The following is an 18,631-nucleotide window of genomic DNA, read 5'->3' as shown; positions in this document are numbered from 1 at the left end:
AGCACGTTTTTACATCCTCGGGGATTGAAGCCCACTTAGGCAGGACGTAAAAACACTATGGGGTGGTCACTAAGTGGTTAAGTACAGATAAGACCTGGAAAACAAAAAAAAAATAGATTATACCTACCCGATAAATCGGGTTTCCAGGAGTCTCCACGTCAGCACCAATTGAGATTGCCTCCTCCTGATCGGACAGGAACATACTGAGAGGTTAAAAGCTCCCCCCCTTCCCCACTTTCCTCAGTGGATTCTAACGAATTGCCGGGGTAGGAGCTAAACTTAAATTTTTTCCCTAACTGGGTTTTTTTGGGAGGGGAAATATTCTATAATTTCTTCTCTATTTTCTTAGGGGGGGGCTTTGCATATCTGCTCGACTGAGGCTGAGCTATGTTCGGCCCATGAGGATGCTACTACCCTTGTAGAATGGGCTTTAAGAGCTAAGGGGATTTCCTTCCCGGGGGGCCCTATAGGACTCTCTAATGGCCAGGCGGATCCACCTGGCTATGGAGTTTTTTGGCTCTTTGCTCCCTTTGTTTGGGCCACTGAACTGGACGAACAGGTTGCCGTCCCGTCTCCAGTGGCTTGTCGCGTCTATGTAGCCTAGGACTGCTCTCCTAACGTCCAGGCAGTTTAGGGTTTTTTCTTCTTTGTTTTTAGGTTTACTGAAGGAGGGAATTATGTCTTGTGACGTACGAAAATGTGATACTACTTTCGGCATGAAGGCAGGGTCCGTTTTAAATACTAATTTGGTGTCCGAGATTTTCAGGAACGGGTGGCGAATGGACAGGGCCTGCAACTCGCTAACCTGCGTTGCGGAGGTGATGGCTACTAGGAGAATAGTCTTGATCGTAAGCATTTTTAATCGGTAATGCTTCGATCGGCTCAAATGGTTCCGCTGTCATGGCTTTTAGGGCCCAATTCAGGTTCCAGTCTGGACAAACATTTATGGGCCTGGGTCGCAGTCTAGCTGCTGCTGTCAGGAACCTGTTGACCCATCTGTTCTCTGCAAACTTTGTGTCGCATATAGCGCTAAGGGCTGAGACCTGGACTTTCAGGGTACTTGGAGAGAGGCCCATCTCTAGACCCTCCTGCAAGAACTCTAAGATTAGAGAGATATCCGGGATGGAATCCCTTCCCTGTCTCCATGAGGAAAACCTTCTCCAAACCTTCTGGTAGATGAGGTGGGTCGTCTTTTTCCTGCTGGACATTAACGTTTTGACCACTCTCTCTGAGAACCCCTTCCCTCTTAGTGAGGATTCCTCAAGAGCCACGCTGCTAAGTGGAGCCTGTCTATGCCCAGGTGGTTCAGTGGCCCCTGTGATAGCAGATCTGTCCAGGTAGGAAAGATGACTGGGTCCTGGACGCTCAATGTTGTCAGGAGACCGAACCAACTTCTCTTGGGCCAGAAGGGGGTCACCAGGATTAGTGTGCATACCTGGGTTCTGAAGTGTTGTAAGACCCTGGGAATCAGCGGTATCGGAGGAAAGGCGTACGTCAGCCCCTCTCCCTAGTCCTGGCCTAGAGCGTCTATTGCTGTAGGACGATCTCCTGGCCGGAGGGAGAAGTTGCTTACTTTGGCGTTCTCCCTGGTTGCAAATAGGTCTAATTGTGGGGTCCCCCACCGGTTGGTCAGGATTCTGAATGCTTCCTGGGAGAGAGACCACTCTCCTGGGTCTATTTGCCTCCTGCTGAGAAAATCCGCTTTTGTTTTAGTGCCCCCTTCAAGTGTGTTGCCGTGACCGAAAGGATCCGGCCCTCTGCCCAGCGGAAAATTTTCTGCGCGATGTTTTGCAGGGCGGGAGACCTTATGCCCCCTTGGTGCCGAATACGGGCGACCGCGGTGGTATTGTCCGACAATCTCCTTATATGCTGGTTCTGTAGCGAGGTTTCCTAGCTGCTGTAGGACCTCCCATACGGCCTGTAGTTCGAGGATTTGTCTCTTATCCTTTGTGGCCAGGGGCCCTGAAGGAACTGGTCCCCCACATGCGCTCCCCATCCCCAGGCGCTTGCGTCCGTTGTGATGTGCGTGGCCGGGTTCTGTATCCAGTGGACCCCTCTCTGCAGGTTCGCTGGGATGTCCACCAACGCAGGGATGTTTTCACTGTTTGGGATGCACATTCTTGCCCCTAGAGAGGACTGTTTTTTGTCCCACGTGGATAGGACTGAGGCTTGCAGAGCTCTGGTTATGTTCCTGGGCCCATGCTACTCCTGGAATGCATGACGTCAGGCTTCCCAGGAGAGACATGGCTTCCCGAACTGTGCATGATAGTCTCCGTAGGAAGGTTTGACCAGCTGTCGGATTTTTTGTATTCTTTCCTCGGGCAGGCAGGAGCAGAGATTCTGAGTTGAGTGTTATGCCCATAAATGTTTTTTCCCTGCCGGGGTTTAAGCTGGATTTTTCCCAGTTTACGATCCATCCTAGGGACAGGAGAAGTTCTAACACTATCTCCAGGTGTTTCGTTAGGAGTTCTCTGGACTCTGCTATTAAAATATCGTCCAGCTAGGGTATTATTAGGACCGACTTCTTCCTCAGGTAGGCGGCTACCTCTGCCATAATTTTGGTGAAAATTCTGGGTGCTGAGGAGATCCCGAAAGGCAGGCATCTGAATTGATGGTGCTCTATTCCTTTGCCCATATCCACTGCGAACCTTAGATATTTCTAGGACCCCTCATGGATCGGCACGTGGAAATAAGCGTCTTTTAGATTGATGGATGTCATGTAGGCCCCTCTGGGAATCAACTTTATTGTTGAGGAGATGGACTCCATTTTGAATTTCCTGTATTTGACACAGGCGTTCAGAGGCTTCAGATTCACTATCGTCCGCTGTTTCCCGCAGGGTTTTTGTACTAGGAAGAGCCTGGAATAATGGCCCTGGGTTTCCTCGTTTCGCGGTATGGGGGATATTGCGTTCAGTTGTTGTAGCTCCCGAACACTTTGCCTTAGTAGGTGTAACTGTTGCCCTGAGCCTCTCGTGGTAACGAATTTCCTTCTGGGGAGGGACACCAGTTCTATCCGGTATCCCTGCTGTAAGATCTTTGTGATGCATGTGCCTTCGCAAATTGCGGCCCATTGATCCGCAAAGCTCCCCAGCCTTGCCCCTATGGGGATGGCGTCAGGGTCTCTGCTTTGGTTCCCCCTGGTGGGGGTTAAAGAGGATATTCCTTCCTCTGCCCCCCTTGGGGTAACTAAAGCGTCCCGTCTTGCCCTTGCCTCGGTAGGTCTCGGGCTGTTGTACTGGGGCCCGGAAGAAGGTCTTCCCTCTCTGTGGCTTTTCTTCCGGGAATCCCCTCTTTCTGTCGGCCGCCTTCTCCAGGATTTTGTCTAAGTCCGGTCCGAACAGAAACTGACCGTAGAACGTGAGGGCGCATAGCTTGTTTTTAGAGGCTAGGTCGCCTGACCACAACTTCAGCCATAACACCCTTATGGCTGAGTTAGACCGGGCTGTAGCTTTCGCCGAGAGCTTGACTGTTTCGGCCGCTGCATCTGCTAGGAAATTTGTTGCCATCCGCAGGATAGGGAGAGAGTTTAGGATCTGTTCCCTTGGCGTCTTATTGGTTAAATGTAGCTCCAGCTGTTCTAGCCATACCCCCAGAGTCCGCGCCACGCAAGTGGCTGCGATCCCTGGCCTGAGTATGTTTGCCGCTGCCTCCCATGATTTTTTTAGGAGGCCTTCAGCTTTGCGATCCAAGGGATCTTTTAATTGTGTGGCGTCCTCAAAGGGCAGGGGCGTCCTTCTAGATACTTTGGCCACTGGGACATCTACCTTGGGTATCTCCTCCCAGCTTGCGCAAACTTCCTCCTCAAATGGGTACCTTCTTTTTACCCCTCTAGCGGAGAAGGAACCTGCGTCGGGTTTCTTCCACTCTTTTTGGATAATTCTGGTGATATTTTTGTGGACAGGGAAGGTATGCTTACGCCTCTCCCCTAGTCCCCCGAATATTTCATCTTGCAGGGTGCGCGGTTCTCTGGGCTCTTCCATTTTTAGAATAGCCCTGACCGACTTAATCAGTTCCGTTAAGTCGTCTTGATGAAAAAGATATTTTGTAGTCATCATCTGAGGACTCCTCGACCGCCGGTTCCTCTTGCTCAGACCCGATTGAACTCCGAGTCGGAAGGCTCCTCGGGAACATACGCCTTTTTCTGGCGGCGCTATCTGTGACGTTAGGGCTGATCGAACCTCCTCTTTCACCAGCTTCCTAACGTCCTCCATGAATCCCCCCCCCCCGATTCCTCTTTAACTAGCCTAGCTACACATGCCTTGCATAGAGGACTCTGGTACGTAGCTGGCAGTCTTGTCCCGCAATCCACACATTTTTTGCGTTTTGTTCTGAAGGGGGGGGGGGGTGGGGGGGGGGCGTCTTTTTTATCCCCTGACAAAAGAGAGCAGTTTTTGCGGGGCAATATGCAATTTTCCATACACAATACACTGGATTTTGCATTTGTATTTTTGCCACACTGGCTACTTACGGCCGCTGTGGCTGAGGTTTCAGCTGTCTCTGTGCTTAGGCACTCATTACTATACCGATGCTGCAGACACCTTGCGACCTGTAGTGCTGGTCCAACTTCTGGCTTCTCTCAGGTTCCTTATTTTGAATTTTCGTGCTCCTGCGCTAAGCCCCGCCGCCTCCTGATACGAGGGCGATGACGTCATCGCGCTGGGACACGTGACGTGACCCCCGCCGTCAAAGGGCTTCCTGGAGCGCCGCGCTGTGACTATATGAGGACGAGGAGGGGGACTGAGGCTCCCGCTTTGTACCCCCCATGGGCCGCCGCGGGAGGAACCTGGCCCGGGGGTTACCACCCCATGTGGCGTCCCGGGAGTGGTCTGGCTGGAAGGGAGGACAGGCTGACCCACTGCCCTCCGATCTGCCCGTGAGTAGGCTTCCGGCTGGCTTCTCCACCAGCCCCTCTCAGTGTCTTCCTGTCCTGCCAGGAGGTAGGATCTCTGAGGAAAGTGGGGAAGGGGGGGGGGGGGGGGAGCTTTTAACCTCTCAGTATGTTCCTGTCCTATCAGGAGAAGGCAATCTCAATTGGTGCTGTCGTGGAGACGACTGGGGAAAGAAACATTGCACCGAAATGCCAGATACTCAACGCAATCATGTTCCCAGCTACTAATTTTCACTGCACTGATTAGAGGATTGTATATAAAACTTAACGGTTTAAAAAATTTAAATACCTGGACTTACACTGACATACAACATACACTAGTGTCACTCAATGTGATAACTAATCCACCACTAAATTTCCGGAAAGATATTAGATCCGTATCTAAATAGTGACTTCCCCCGCACTCGACTCGCTCCACTCCGATCCATACTAAATGCGGCAGCTAGTCTCATTTTTCTATCCAGACGTTACTCAGACGTCTCTGCATTATGCCAGTCGCTGCATTGGCTGCCCATCTACTGCAGAACTAAGTTTAAACTTCTCTACCTCACTCACAAAGCTCTGCACCACCATACATCGCCTCCCTACTCTCAGTACACCACCCAGCCCGCTCACTACGATCCGCTAACACACTCAGACTAAACAGCCTTATAATACGAACCTCATATGCTTGCCTACAGGACTTCCCCAGAGCGGCACCCATCCTCTGGAACGCTCTATCCCAAGGCATCGGGACAATTCCTGATGCACGAAATTTCAGACTTGCCTTAAAAAACGCACCTCTTCAGGGAAGCATACCAAATCTCCTGACCGAGTCCCCCGCCCCCTCCCCATGGCGCCCCACTCAGTTTGTCTTCCAATAACTGATTTCCACATGAAATCCCCGATTGCCCGTGTTCCCCATGCCTTTCATCCCCCCCGCCTTCCTTAGTACCTCCTGTACCACCCCAAACCCATTTGTGTCAAACCGAATGTACCTCACACTAATTGTTGACTTGTTTTGCATTTATCCATGCCTGAAAGCGCTGCGGAATAAGTTGGCGCTATACAAAGATTATCATTACATTGTAGCTTTCAGGAATAGCGCTTTTAGATGCACATTACTGCAATGTCAGAGAAAGTTTTGTGTGATTAATTTTTCATATGAAACAGATTTAGGATTTTATTCAATCTTTGGTTCTTTTCATATTACGGTTCAATGCATTTCTGTCCCGAATGTGAAGGAAAGATGCACATGTGAATGAGCCCAAGCAGTGGATTCTATTCCCTGATTATTACGAGCGTTTTTTTGGTGCGTGCAAATATGCCCGTGTGAGGGCAGCCTAAAACACGCATGTACGTACGCTTATGCCATGTGGTCTGAGGCAAATACTATTCATTAGTTAAAAGGACACGAAGAATAAAATCAATCTAATTTCCCCATGGATCGATAATAACATACTAAGCAATTGCACTTCTATATGTTGATCGTGCACTTGGACAGGAACGGCTCCCGTGAACATCGGGCTTAAACATCCCTGGTAGGCAGTGTACACAGCAGGGTCAGAAGTATAGGTGTCGTGTAACTTGATATCTGAACCAGATCATCCTGGGAGCGGACTCCAGTGATGTGTCACATTGCCATTGGCTCCTGAAGGATGAACTGCTTATGTCAGGTTTTACTGGTGGACTACAAAAGAGCACACGGTTGATAGATTTCAGAGTCTCCTGTGCAGATGGTAGGCAAAGGGCTCACAGCTGTGGCAGAAGTGCAGCATGTTATCCCATTGCTTTCAATGGGATCGGCGCTGCTGCCGGTCCAACTGAAAGCAGTGGTTTGTGGCAAACCCTGCAGTAGATTTCAAGCCTTTCCCCGAAAATCATAAGCCCTTCCTTGAAAAGCATCAGTAAGTGGTAAAAAAAAAAAAAATTACTCACCTCTTCGCCGCTCAGACGCGTCCTCTGGCTGGCTCCCCGACACTGCTGTCCAGCACTTTCAGCAGCCAGGGATTTAAAAATCCCTCCTGAAAGGGCTGTGCTGATTGGCTGAGCGCTCAGCCAATCGCAGCTAGTGCTTAGCTATTGGCTGAGCTCTCAGCCAATTACAGATAGAGCTTAGCTATTCATTCATGAATAGCACTATCTTAGTGATTCATAAATGAATAGCTAAGCACTATCTGTAAGTGGCTGAGCGCGGTATTCTCCATATCTTTTCAATTGAAAAGAAAAGAATGGCGCTATCCCGGTCTTATTCTGGCGTCTTTCTTGCGCTGCGAGGCGAGTGTTTTCACGTGCTCTCGCAGCGCAATATAGAAAATATCGCCAGTGCATGTCCGACTTCACAGTAGCTTTATTACCACAAAAGATAAATACAACTTGGCTCACCACGAGCTAAATTATAAGCTCATTATGAGATGGTATCGCACACCGTCACTACTAGCCAAAATATACCCTGGCACCACGGCCAACTGCTGGAGATGCCTGAAAGAAACAGGAACGCTCACGCATATTTGGTGGTCCTGCCCTGGGATTAGAGGTCTGTGGTTAGAGATACAAGCCCTGTACAATGTACTGAAAAGAAGCTCACTGACTCTCTCTTCTGAGACTGCGCTCCTCTCAGTCCTGCCAGGCTCCATCGCTGCCATTAAGAGGGATATCTTGAGATTCTTCCTTCTAGCTATGAGAACAGTGATCCCCCGACTCTGGAAGTCCCAGACGATGCCGACACGCCTGAGCTGGACAGCTGCCCTAGATGATATCCGATATATGGAAGAGCTGAGAGCCAAAGATGACGACAAATGGCTGAAATACTACGATGTGTGGGAGGTATGGATGACGTTTCGAAATTCTGACAAGTTCAAGCAATGGCTCGAACACGGGGTATTACCCACTTGATAGACGACAGGGAACCCACTAAGGGCCCTACCCGGGACGCTACTTCCCCCCCCCCCCCCCCCTTACCTTCTTCCTCACCCACCTCCCCTCTCCTCTACTACACAGTCACCCCCCCCCTCCCCAATTTACTTAAGTTCTATTCAATCACTCTCACTGATGTTAACCCCCACATTACACCTTCACATACACCACCTTTCCACCTCATGACACACCACATCCACGTTGAGTCGAGGTTCACTCTTAGACGATCCGACTCCCACATGCCTTTTAAGGTTAATTTCACGCAAGACACAAACATGGTTTAATAGTCTGCAAGAGACTGTTGTTGTTTTCGATAATAATTAACTGTTGAAGTTAAGCCCTGAAGTCTGGAGCTATTTTACATTTTCCTGTTGCGGCGACAGGAGTCTCCACCGCAACGGACAATCGCACCCCTTTACTGTACTGCCAACCAGGCTTCGGGACAGTTATTGCCAGTTATTGCCTTTTATGCATGTCAACCACTTGCAAACTTGTATGTTTAAAATTCTGAATAAACACATTTTGATATAGAAAAAAAAAAAAAAAAAAAAAAAAAATACAACTTGGCTCTTCCCACAGCAGTGCCATCATCACAGGCCCTTCAGCCCACTAGATTTTTGTGGTAGGTCACCATGTTCTCTCAGAACTGCTGAGTTGTGAAGGAAATTGTAGTACCAGTGTTTCTGGTGGCGCACAGCTCTGCTCCATTGTATATGCACACACACAGCTCTACTACACCGCACACATCACACACACAGCTTGGCTTCTCCAACAACAGTGACATCACCACAGGTCCTTTAGCCCACTGGATCTCTGTGGTGGTGGTAGGTTGTGGTCTTCTGTCAGGACTGCCAAGTTGTGTCTTCTGAGATGATAACAGCTTAGTTGTATTCCCAGTGTGTTATTTTTATCCTCTCCTTCCAAGATCCCCAACTGTGTTCTTCTGTCGGTCAGACTGTGTTATATATATCTTGTAGGACCTTTGATGGAGTCACCAAAGGGTGGAGCAATGATATCAGCAGGGGCGGAGTATCAGAAGCACTCACACACATACATTAAGACAAGTGGTCGTTAGTAGTTTGACTAGGGATAGAAAAATTGAGAGTTCTAAGTATAGGACAAAGGGAAATCATACTATGTACACCCAGTTTATAATTGGAACCTGGGTTTGTCTCCTGAGTCCTATATGCTGTTCTGGGACTCCAGTAATTAATGAATGCTAATGCTGGCGTCTCTTGATTTAAGCTAGTGCTACTGAGGTGCATGTGCACAGATATATGCACCCAGAATATTGGGGTGTTACTGGATCTTACATCTTCTATAGAAGGTGATAAACAAACACAGCGAACAAAGAGTGCGCTTCTGCTATATTCTTAGCAACTTTTTTGAGGGTGTCATTCCAGTTGACAAATAACAGGGTTACATCTATTGGGGTGTTTTTTCATTTGAGAAGTAATCAGTTTCTGAGGAGTTGCATCACAGCCACAGAAACTCGTCAAGCCGTAATATGAAAAGAACCAAAGATTGAATAAGATCAGTCAGTCTCACATGAAAAATTAGTCATCCTAAACTTTCTCCGACATTCTAGTAATGTTTGCAAATAAGCACTATTCCTGAATGCTACAATTTGGGGAGTGGGGGGGGGGAGGGGAGGGGGAGAGTCACCATTCAGATCCGGATCTAATATCGTCGGTAAATTTGGTGGCGGATTAGGCATCACACTAGTGTCACTCAATGTATGTTGTATGTCAGTGTGTGTCCAGGTATTTTAATTTTTTTAAACATTAAAACTTTTATGTACAATCCTCTAATCAGTATGGTGAAAATTATAGGTTGGTACACTGATTCTTCCTGTCTCGGTGAAGAGAACATGTTCCCAACTTCAGCTTGCTGCTGCTGCAGTTGGACACGGAGAAAAGCGGAGGAAGATTGACGCCATTAAACTTTAGTGCTGGAATAAATTCCTAAGAATTCCTTGGACCGCCAAGATCACAAACAAGCTATCCTAGACCCCATCAAACCAAAGTTTTCAAATGAAGGGCAAAGTTTCAATACAACTCTCATACTTTGGCCACATAATGCGAGCTAATTCATTAAAAACACGAATAAGTGCTTGGAATGGTCAGTGGCAAAAGACGACCTGACTGCCAAAGAACGTTTAAAAAGATACGACTAGATACTCTGTACTTTGCTGTTTAGGCCTCTTTCACATGGGTGGCAGCGATATCACATAGGGGTTCTGTCGTGATTGTGATGCTAGTAGCGCCATTTTGCCAGGATTTTTGGGGTGGGGAGTGGGTCAGGGGGCTGTGATTGGTTCTCGAGCACCGCAGCTTAGACAATCACAGTGAGCACTTCCTGGGGGCAGGCTTTTTCAAACTCCTCACCAGGAAACACTGAGGGGAACCTACAAGCAAGTCTGCTGGGGACCTGAGGAGACGTACGGTGGAGCTGAACAGCACCTCTTAGGCTTTTTTATTTAGGCAGCTAGGGCCTATATTAAGGTTTTTACAGTAGGATTTCCTACTGTAAAAGTTGCATTGCAATATAATATATAATTCCACAATTTAGTACTATATGTTCAGCATCTGTGGACATAATAGAAGGATACTGGTTGCATTGTCATCAGGGCGCCTAGAAAAACCTTCTTCATCAACATCTGGAAGATCCTATAGCAAAATATATATCTCAATATCACACACACACCATCTTTTACCATAGAGGACTTTACATTGTATATGATCCGACAATTCTGACATTTTACAAAACACAATATAAGAAATGCCATAGCAGAAAATAGATTAAAAAGGGAACGCTTGCAAGAAAAAAAAAAATAAAAATAGTTCTACTAAACTGTCTTACCACACAATCTGGCTCAGTATGTTCCCTAAAGAAAATGGAAATAAAAATCAGTGAAATCATCAGCTGCAAATGTCACTTGGCTGTGAATAGTAATAGAAGAGGCTCTTACACAGGGTGCGTGTCCTTCTCCCGTCTACTTAACCCTCGGATACGAAAAGGCTTTGACCATGTACGCTTCACTCCTATGTGGAAGGAAGATCTTCATGAGAAAGGAATAAAAAAAAGGATCAAAAGGCTAAAAACTACACAAAGACTTTACTCCATCTGTGATCATACAATGCCAGTGGAAACTAGACTTCACTTGTGTGCCAAGCTCCACACACCACCTTCCAGATTTTTATCCTAAAAATGGAAATGGATCACAGCAGGCACGATATATATGGAATGCAATAGGTCTTAGCAGCCAGAGCTGGAGACATACATCAACAAACAAGGGAGCATTTTTAGTGGATGGAGGGGGGAAGCGAGCCTGGGCTGCAGCAAAAGGTGAGGCTTCCATCGGACAGTCTACTTCTAATTAGCATACTGAAAAGGGAAGAGAGTACACGGCCATATTTTCGGCTGAAAGCCTGCGTGAAAGAAAATAAAAGTACTGTTTTAATCCGCATGAAGTCCCAAACACCACAATATTTTGGGCTGAGACTGCAAAAATTACCTAACAGACTTAAAGGGGTTGTCCCGCGCCGAAACGTTTTTTTTTTTTTTTTTTAACCCCCCCCCCCTCCCGTTCGGCGCGAGGCAACCCCGATGCAGGGGTTAAAAAAGAACACCGGAGAGTGCTTACCTGAATCCCCGCGCTCCGGTGACTTCTTACTTACCTGCTGAAGATGGCCGCCGGGATCCTCTCCCTCGGTGGACCGCAGGGCTTCTGTGCGGTCCATTGCCGATTCCAGCCTCCTGATTGGCTGGAATCGGCACGTGACGGGGCGGAGCTACACGGAGCCGGCATCCTGCACGAGAGGCCCCATTGAGAAAAGAAGAAGACCCGGACTGCGCAAGCGCGGCTAATTTGGCCATTAGACGGCGAAAATTAGTCGGCTCCATGGAAACGAGGACGCCAGCAACGGAGCAGGTAAGTGAAAAACTTCTTATAACTTCTGTATGGCTCATAATTAATGCACAATGTACATTACAAAGTGCATTAATATGGCCATACAGAAGTGTATAGACCCACTTGCTGCCGCGGGACAACCCCTTTAATTTAACCCCTTAAGGACGCAATCCTTTTATTCTCCTCCTATCTTTGTTTTTTCCTTCCCACTTTCAAAAAAAAAATCATAACTCTTATTTCATCATCGACAGCTGTCTAAGGGCTTGTCTTTTGCAAGAGAAGTTGTATTTTTCAATGGTACCATTTAAATGTACGATCTAATCTACTGGAAAATAAATAAAAATATCTAATGAGTATATTTTTTCTCTGTCATCCACTGTGTAGCATAAATAATACATTACTTTGAGAGACTTAACTTTCATGCATGCAGCTACACCAAATGTGTCTTTTTTTTAAATTTATTTCAATATAAAATATGGGAAGTTTATTTTATTTTTTTTGTTTTGTTTTTTAGTGATTTTTACATTACTCGCTCTTGCAGTATGATGTAATGCCATAGCATTACATTACACCGTGATTTGACAGGAAATCTATCAAGTCCTGCCACAGGTATGGCTTGAAAGGCAATCTGCAACAGCAGCCCAGAGGGTAATGTCCACAGCTGCCAAAAAGGTATTTTATAGAATCCGTTCCCCTTTTCTCATTGCCACTTTAGAGCACCTAGGCCTTGGTCTCAAAACGTGGATCCATTCATTCTGCAAGACTCCGGGCTTATTCGGTTTTCACACCCGGCTGATATACGCTGCCTCTCTCTGCAAGGGGAGGAGGCGAGACAGGAGCTAGTGCACTGAGCTCGCGTCTCCTCTCCGCCCCTCGCTACTGTTTGCAATGGGAGGGGACAGAACGTAGCCCCGCCCCATCACTCACATTGCAAATAGTAGCGAGGGGCAGAGCGCGGGCAGGAGCTCACTGCACTAGCTCCCGTCCTGCCTCCTCCCCTTGCAGAGAGGGGCAGCGTGTGTCAGCCGGGCGCGAAAATCCGACTGATAAATGCCCGTCTGAATAAGGCATCAGTAAAGGTGAACAGGACTCAAGTGACAACCTCGGACATCTTAATGGATTTCTTAATGGTTTGGCCATATCACAATTTTATAAACTATGAACTTTCTTTCCAGCATTTTATAACCCATTTAAGTTCTGCCAATTAAAATCCCAGCTTTACCAAAAGGAATGGCAGCTGTGGTACATATTTTGTACGGGCCAACAAATATCTGAGGATCACCAGACAACCGTTGTCCCTTGCGAGTCATCGTGGGGTTAACAAACGTGAAAGGATATTATAAAGCGGTTCACCTTACTTTGAAATAGATTTTGCTCCTTATGATGCAGTAAAAATTCCTTTGCTTAACCCCTTAGTGACCAAGCCTGTTTGCACCTTAATGACCAGGCCAAATTTTGGAAACCTGACACGTGTCACTTTAACATGGAAAAACTCAGTTAAGGTTTTGCATATTCAGTTAATTCTGACATTGCTTTTTTCGCCACACATTGTACTCCATTTAGGTGGTACAAATAGACCGATAGAATGCCCTCCCACCCCCAATACCCTCCTCTTTTTGAATTTCTTGTTTTTGTTCCTATTCTTTCCTTTCAGTGTTCTCTCCTCCCACATTCTCCCTTTTCTCAATCCCACTCAGATAAGATGTCTTTCTAACTAGGCCTTGGGTCAGGTAGGCATCAAGTATGAACCAAACGTTTTATATTATCTAGAACGAATTGCGAGATGTAGGGAAGATTCTCTTCAAGAGTCCATACAACTGGACCTGAGCCTAGATCTTTTATATTGCATATTTATACTAGTTATAACCTGGTCTGTTCATAGTTATATTGAAATACAGTATGTATGAACACATGTGATTGCAATCACAATGGCCATGTGCTGTATATGTGCATCTCACCCATGTTGTATCTCCCTCTTCCCTCCTGTTGCCCAAGTTCCCGTATTACTCAAAAGCTTTCAATAAAAATAGAATTTATATTAAAAAAAGGTAAACTTTTTCCAAAGGGAGTTAGATTTCCCTCCTGCTTTTTGTTCCTGTTTTAGCAAAAAAGAAAAAAAAAAATACAGGAAGGAACAAAGACCTAAAGTATCTTAGCACAAAATGAGTCTGACAGGCAGTGTCAACACATTCTTCAGTAGCTGATATGTCAGTCAATTCACGTATAGATACCTGCTCCCAAAAACAAAGTAACAATTCTCTGAATTATTAGTAGGAAAGTAACTTTTGCAACTTTGGCAAATCTTCCCCTACAACAAGAGTCTATTTTATTGGGAGGAGGATTGGATCAGATCTAATCCTATCTATCTATCTATGATAAAATTATGGTGGAAATAAGGGGGAGCTCATTACATGTGGATTATTGTGTACCACAGTAGTCTCCAGTATGTCCAATCATGCACTTTGATACGCGGTGATGTTTGTGGATATGATGCAGACAGCTGTACAGAAATACTGCACTGCACATGAACTAGGTTTTCCTAAAATAAATGTTATTTGTATAGTAACATACAGAGTAACATATTATGTAAGGCTGAATGAAGACCGTGTCCATCTAGTTCAGCCTGCTTCAACCCCTTCCATGTTCGTCCACAATGGCAGCCAGAGTAAGTCATGGATCAACAACCCCCGCTAGTCACCTAATGTCTATATCCTGTAATATCGTAGCGCTCTAGTCCCCCTCTTAAACCCCTCTATTGAGGTTGCCATCACAACATCCTGAGGCAGAGAGTTCCACAGTCTCACTGCTCTTACAGTAAAGAACCCCCTTCTATGTTGGTGATGAAACCTGCTTTCTTCTAGACGTAGCGGATGCCCTCTTGTTACCGTCACAGTCCAGGGTATAAACAGATTGTGGGAGAGATCCTTGTATTGTCCCCTCATGTATTTATACATACCGTATATACCGGCGTATAAGGCGACGGGGCGTATAAGACGACCCCCCAACTGTCACCTTATACACCGGTAATATAGTGTAAAAAAAAAAAATATCATTACTCACCTCCCCCGGCGTTCTGTGGCACTCCGGCAGGATGTCGCTCGCTCCTCGTCCCCGGAGCAGCATTGCTTTCTGAATGCGGGGCTTGGAATCCCCGCCTCCAGAAAGCTAATACACACGCCGTCAGCCAGTTACAGCCATTCAATGACAGCATTGAATGGCTGTGATTGGCTGAAGGCGAACGTGGCTTCAGCCAATCACACCCATTCAATGACATCATTGAATAGTGTGATTGGCTGAAGCCACGTGCGCCTTCAGCCAATCACAGCCATTCAATGCGGTCATTGAATGGCTGTAACTGGCTGACGGCGTGTGTATTAGCTTTCTGGAGGCGGGGATTCCAAGCCCCGCATTCAGAAAGCAATGCTGCGCCGGGGACGAGGAGCGAGCGACATCCTGCCGGAGCGCCACAGAACGCTGGGGGAGGTGAGTAATGATTTTTTTTTTCACACTTTTTTTTTGGTATTACCGGCGTATAAGACGACCCCCGACTTCAGAGCAGATTTTTCAGGGTTCAAAAGTCGTCTTATACGCCGGTATATACGGTAGTTATCTGATTGGCCATTAACCATCTTTATTCCAAGGTAAATAATCCCAATTTTGATGCCTCTCTAGGTATTCCAGTCCCTTCATTCCGTTTATTAATTTAGTTGCCCTTCTTTGAACTCCCCTCAAGCACTGCTACATCTTTCCTGAGCACCGGTGTCCAGACCTGTACACAGTATTCCATGTGGGGCCTAACAAGTGCCTTATATAATGGAAGGATAATGTTCTCATCCTTCGCAGTTAAAAAAAAACCCTGCCACGTGCAGTGTTTTAGCACACGATCATGTGAGCCTGCCCAACATTGTAAAGCACACATATCATTACACATTATAAATGACTTTCCAAACAGACATGTACATAAGCCAATATAAATATAAAAGTAACCAAATAAGAAAAATAAAATAAATACCTTCTAAAGAGGATGGAAAGCGAAAAACGTCAAACTCCACCGCCTCTAAAATGAAAACGGCAGAAAAGAAAGACATAAAAAAAGAATAAAAACCTAAAGTAATAAATCCAGAACAGCCAAAACATGCCATTACTACATTCTATGTAAAGGGGACTGGCGAAACCTCAGAGAAGGGGAAAGTGCCGTGTAAGTCTACAACAGCACTGCTACTGATTCCATTGTCATTTTTGCTTTAGCCCCAACCAGTCTGGTTGCAAAACAAGAAGGGTGGAATCAGCAGAAACATGGCTTTAAAAAGGTAAACAACCCGTTCCCCTTGTCAGAGGCATTCATGGGTCCTCTTTAATTCCCATATATCCACATAATCCTCTCACCGGGCCGCTCTGCTCCTGTTCCATTACTCTCCGCAAACTTCCTAATCAGCTTCTCTATGGCGACATTTTCCATGTTGTGTTTGAACTCTTCCTGGACCTGTTGATTTTAAAAATGAAGAAACAATAGCCAATGCTATCCAAATTCAACAAATAATTCCATGTCCATCAAGTCCTTCTCACACAATTTCTAGTGTAGATGTACATGTAGTCTGAAAATAAGGGTATATTATCAGGCCATCTTCACCAGGAGGATTTTGCCATAGATTGGATATGAAAATTGTGTGGGATCCATATCAAATCCATCGCAAAATTTGGGCAAATAAGAGTCCCCATTCATGTTAATGGTAGTCTGCGTCATAGTTCAAATCCGTGTCTCAGGTGAAAAAAGTAGCGCTATGTCACTTTTTGGATGCAAATCCCAGATTTACCACACTGAATTGAGCTGGGTTAACCATGCATAATTCTGCACAGGTTTTTTTTTAATCGAAATCCACATCAGATTTTTCTGACATAAATGTCAATTGCATAGGACAAGGCCTTATTATCAAGTCTGCTCTTGGAGGACGTTAGACATTGACTTTTGTGTCTATACACCTTCCAAGCAACAACAGATTGTAACGGACTGGAAATTGTGTTGTAAAAGGGAATAATCTTCATCTTCGACTCACTGCCTCTTGGATGGCCTGGTAAATTACGCTAAGCTGCGATACCTTGATATAGGGGAAGTTATATACACTTTGTGAAAGCGAAACAAAGTAGGTTTATGAAGGTACAGACAGTTTAAAAAACAAACATAAAAACACAACCACCCACCAAGGTGTCCACCTACTCGGTTTGTAAGTGGTAAAACAGTTTGGGAGATAATCCAGGCCTTCCAGCACAAGGGATATCACCTCTATACAAACAATATGCCCTTGTTTAAACTCCTGCCCACGTCAGACACAGGAGACTGGAATACGTAAAAACAAGGGAAGGGAACAGTCTGCTTTTTTCAAAGTAACGAACGGTTGGCAGCTAAATAGAGACAGAAAATGTTTCATTATCCTCAGTACAGTTCCTACACATGCCACAGGGGGCGTCAGGGAGAGAGGGTCTGCATCTGACAAGCAACACCCCATGTGCATAATAAATCTATGGGGGGTGTTGACCTTGCAGGCCAGGTATTGCAGCTGCATTTGGTTAAATGACTAACAAAATCCTGGTGTAAAAGAGCGGCCATATAAATCGTTCAGATGATCCATATTTGAATTTTTTTTGATCCTGTTCCAAAAAAAAAAAAAAAAAGAAAAAGTGCAGATAATTTTTATTATATATATATATTTCTTTTTTTCCTATTTTACCGTCTAAATTAATGTGTTAAGAGGTTTAGTTTTCCTAACACTCTTTTTTCATCCCTTCCCATGAGTGTAGATACAATTAGGAGAAACAGGGGTATTAATTTTGGGATGCACATCTGTTTTCAGGTACACGGCCCAAAAAAAAACCAAAAAAACAAAAAACAAAACCTGTCTTTAAAGTGACATGCCAAAACGAATCAAAAATCGTAGTTTTTATCCATCTGCTTTCCATTAAACCGTTCAAAAACTGGTGCATTGGAAAACTCACTATACCTCTAGATCAGTGATTCGCAACCTTTTGAGCTCGGTGTGTCAAAATTCGCCAAAAAAACGGAGCATAACTCGGGTGGTGTGTCACTTCGAGAAAAAAAATCCCTAAATTTGCAATATTTATAGTTTACATAACAAAAATGTATAATTGTAATGTATAACTGTATTTAATAAGCCCAAAACACCCATAGCACAGGCCCTTGCCTCTCGCTGCCTCCCCCTCACTTATCTCAGTAATGATGAGCCCCCCAGCGGCGACAGCACCACCAAGAGCGGCGACAGCACCATCTGCCCGCGCGCCCCCCCCCCCCCGGGCACCATCTGCCCCCCCCCCATCTGCCCCCCCCCGGCACCATCTGCCCACCCCCCGGCACCATCTGCCCTCCCCCTCCCCCCGGCACCATCTGCCCCCCCCTCCCCCCGGCACCATCTGCCCCCCCCTCCCCCCGGGCACCATCTGCCCCCCCCTCCCCCCGGGCACCATCTGCCCCCCCCCGCACCATCTGCCCCCCCCCGCACCATCTGCCCCCCCTCCCCCGGGCACCATCTGCCCCCCCTCCCCCGGGCACCATCTGCCCCCCCTCCCCCGGGCACCATCTGCCCCCTCCCCCCGGCACCATCTGCCCCCTCCCCCCGGCACCATCTGCCCCCTCCCCCCGGCACCATCTGCCCCCTCCCCCCGGGCACCATCTGCCCCCTCCCCCCGGCACCATCTGCCCCCTCCCCCCGGCACCATCTGCCCCCTCCCCCCGGCACCATCTGCCCCCTCCCCCGGGCACCGCCCGCCCCCCTTCCGGCGCCCCCCCCGGGCACCATCTGCCGCCCCCCCCCCGGGCACCATCTGCCCCCCCCCCCGGCACCATCTGCCCCCCCCCCGGCACCATCTGCCCCCCCCCCGGCACCATCTGCCCCCCCCCCCGGCACCATCTGCCCCCCCCCCCG

At 46.9% G+C, this 18,631-nt stretch overlaps 1 protein-coding gene across 2 annotated transcripts in view; it reads right to left on the bottom strand.

Annotated features, from left to right (window-relative positions):
* The window catches only part of LOC136628559 (F-BAR domain only protein 1-like), a 138,230-nt gene that overhangs the window by 43,482 nt on the left and 76,117 nt on the right, over positions 1 to 18,631 (bottom strand). For both annotated transcript variants that reach the window (XM_066604554.1, XM_066604555.1), the window contains 5 exons: positions 16,083 to 16,179; positions 15,709 to 15,753; positions 10,755 to 10,827; positions 10,646 to 10,670; positions 10,395 to 10,452 (listed from right to left, as the gene is read on the bottom strand). In XM_066604554.1, coding sequence (XP_066460651.1) covers positions 10,395 to 10,452; positions 10,646 to 10,670; positions 10,755 to 10,827; positions 15,709 to 15,753; positions 16,083 to 16,179 — 298 coding nt within the window. The remainder of the gene's footprint in view (positions 1 to 10,394; positions 10,453 to 10,645; positions 10,671 to 10,754; positions 10,828 to 15,708; positions 15,754 to 16,082; positions 16,180 to 18,631) is intronic.

The sequence above is a fragment of the Eleutherodactylus coqui genome, chromosome 5 (assembly GCF_035609145.1).
Source record: "Eleutherodactylus coqui strain aEleCoq1 chromosome 5, aEleCoq1.hap1, whole genome shotgun sequence".
Taxonomy (NCBI): domain Eukaryota; kingdom Metazoa; phylum Chordata; class Amphibia; order Anura; family Eleutherodactylidae; genus Eleutherodactylus; species Eleutherodactylus coqui.
This window is presented reverse-complemented; position numbering and strand designations above follow the sequence as displayed.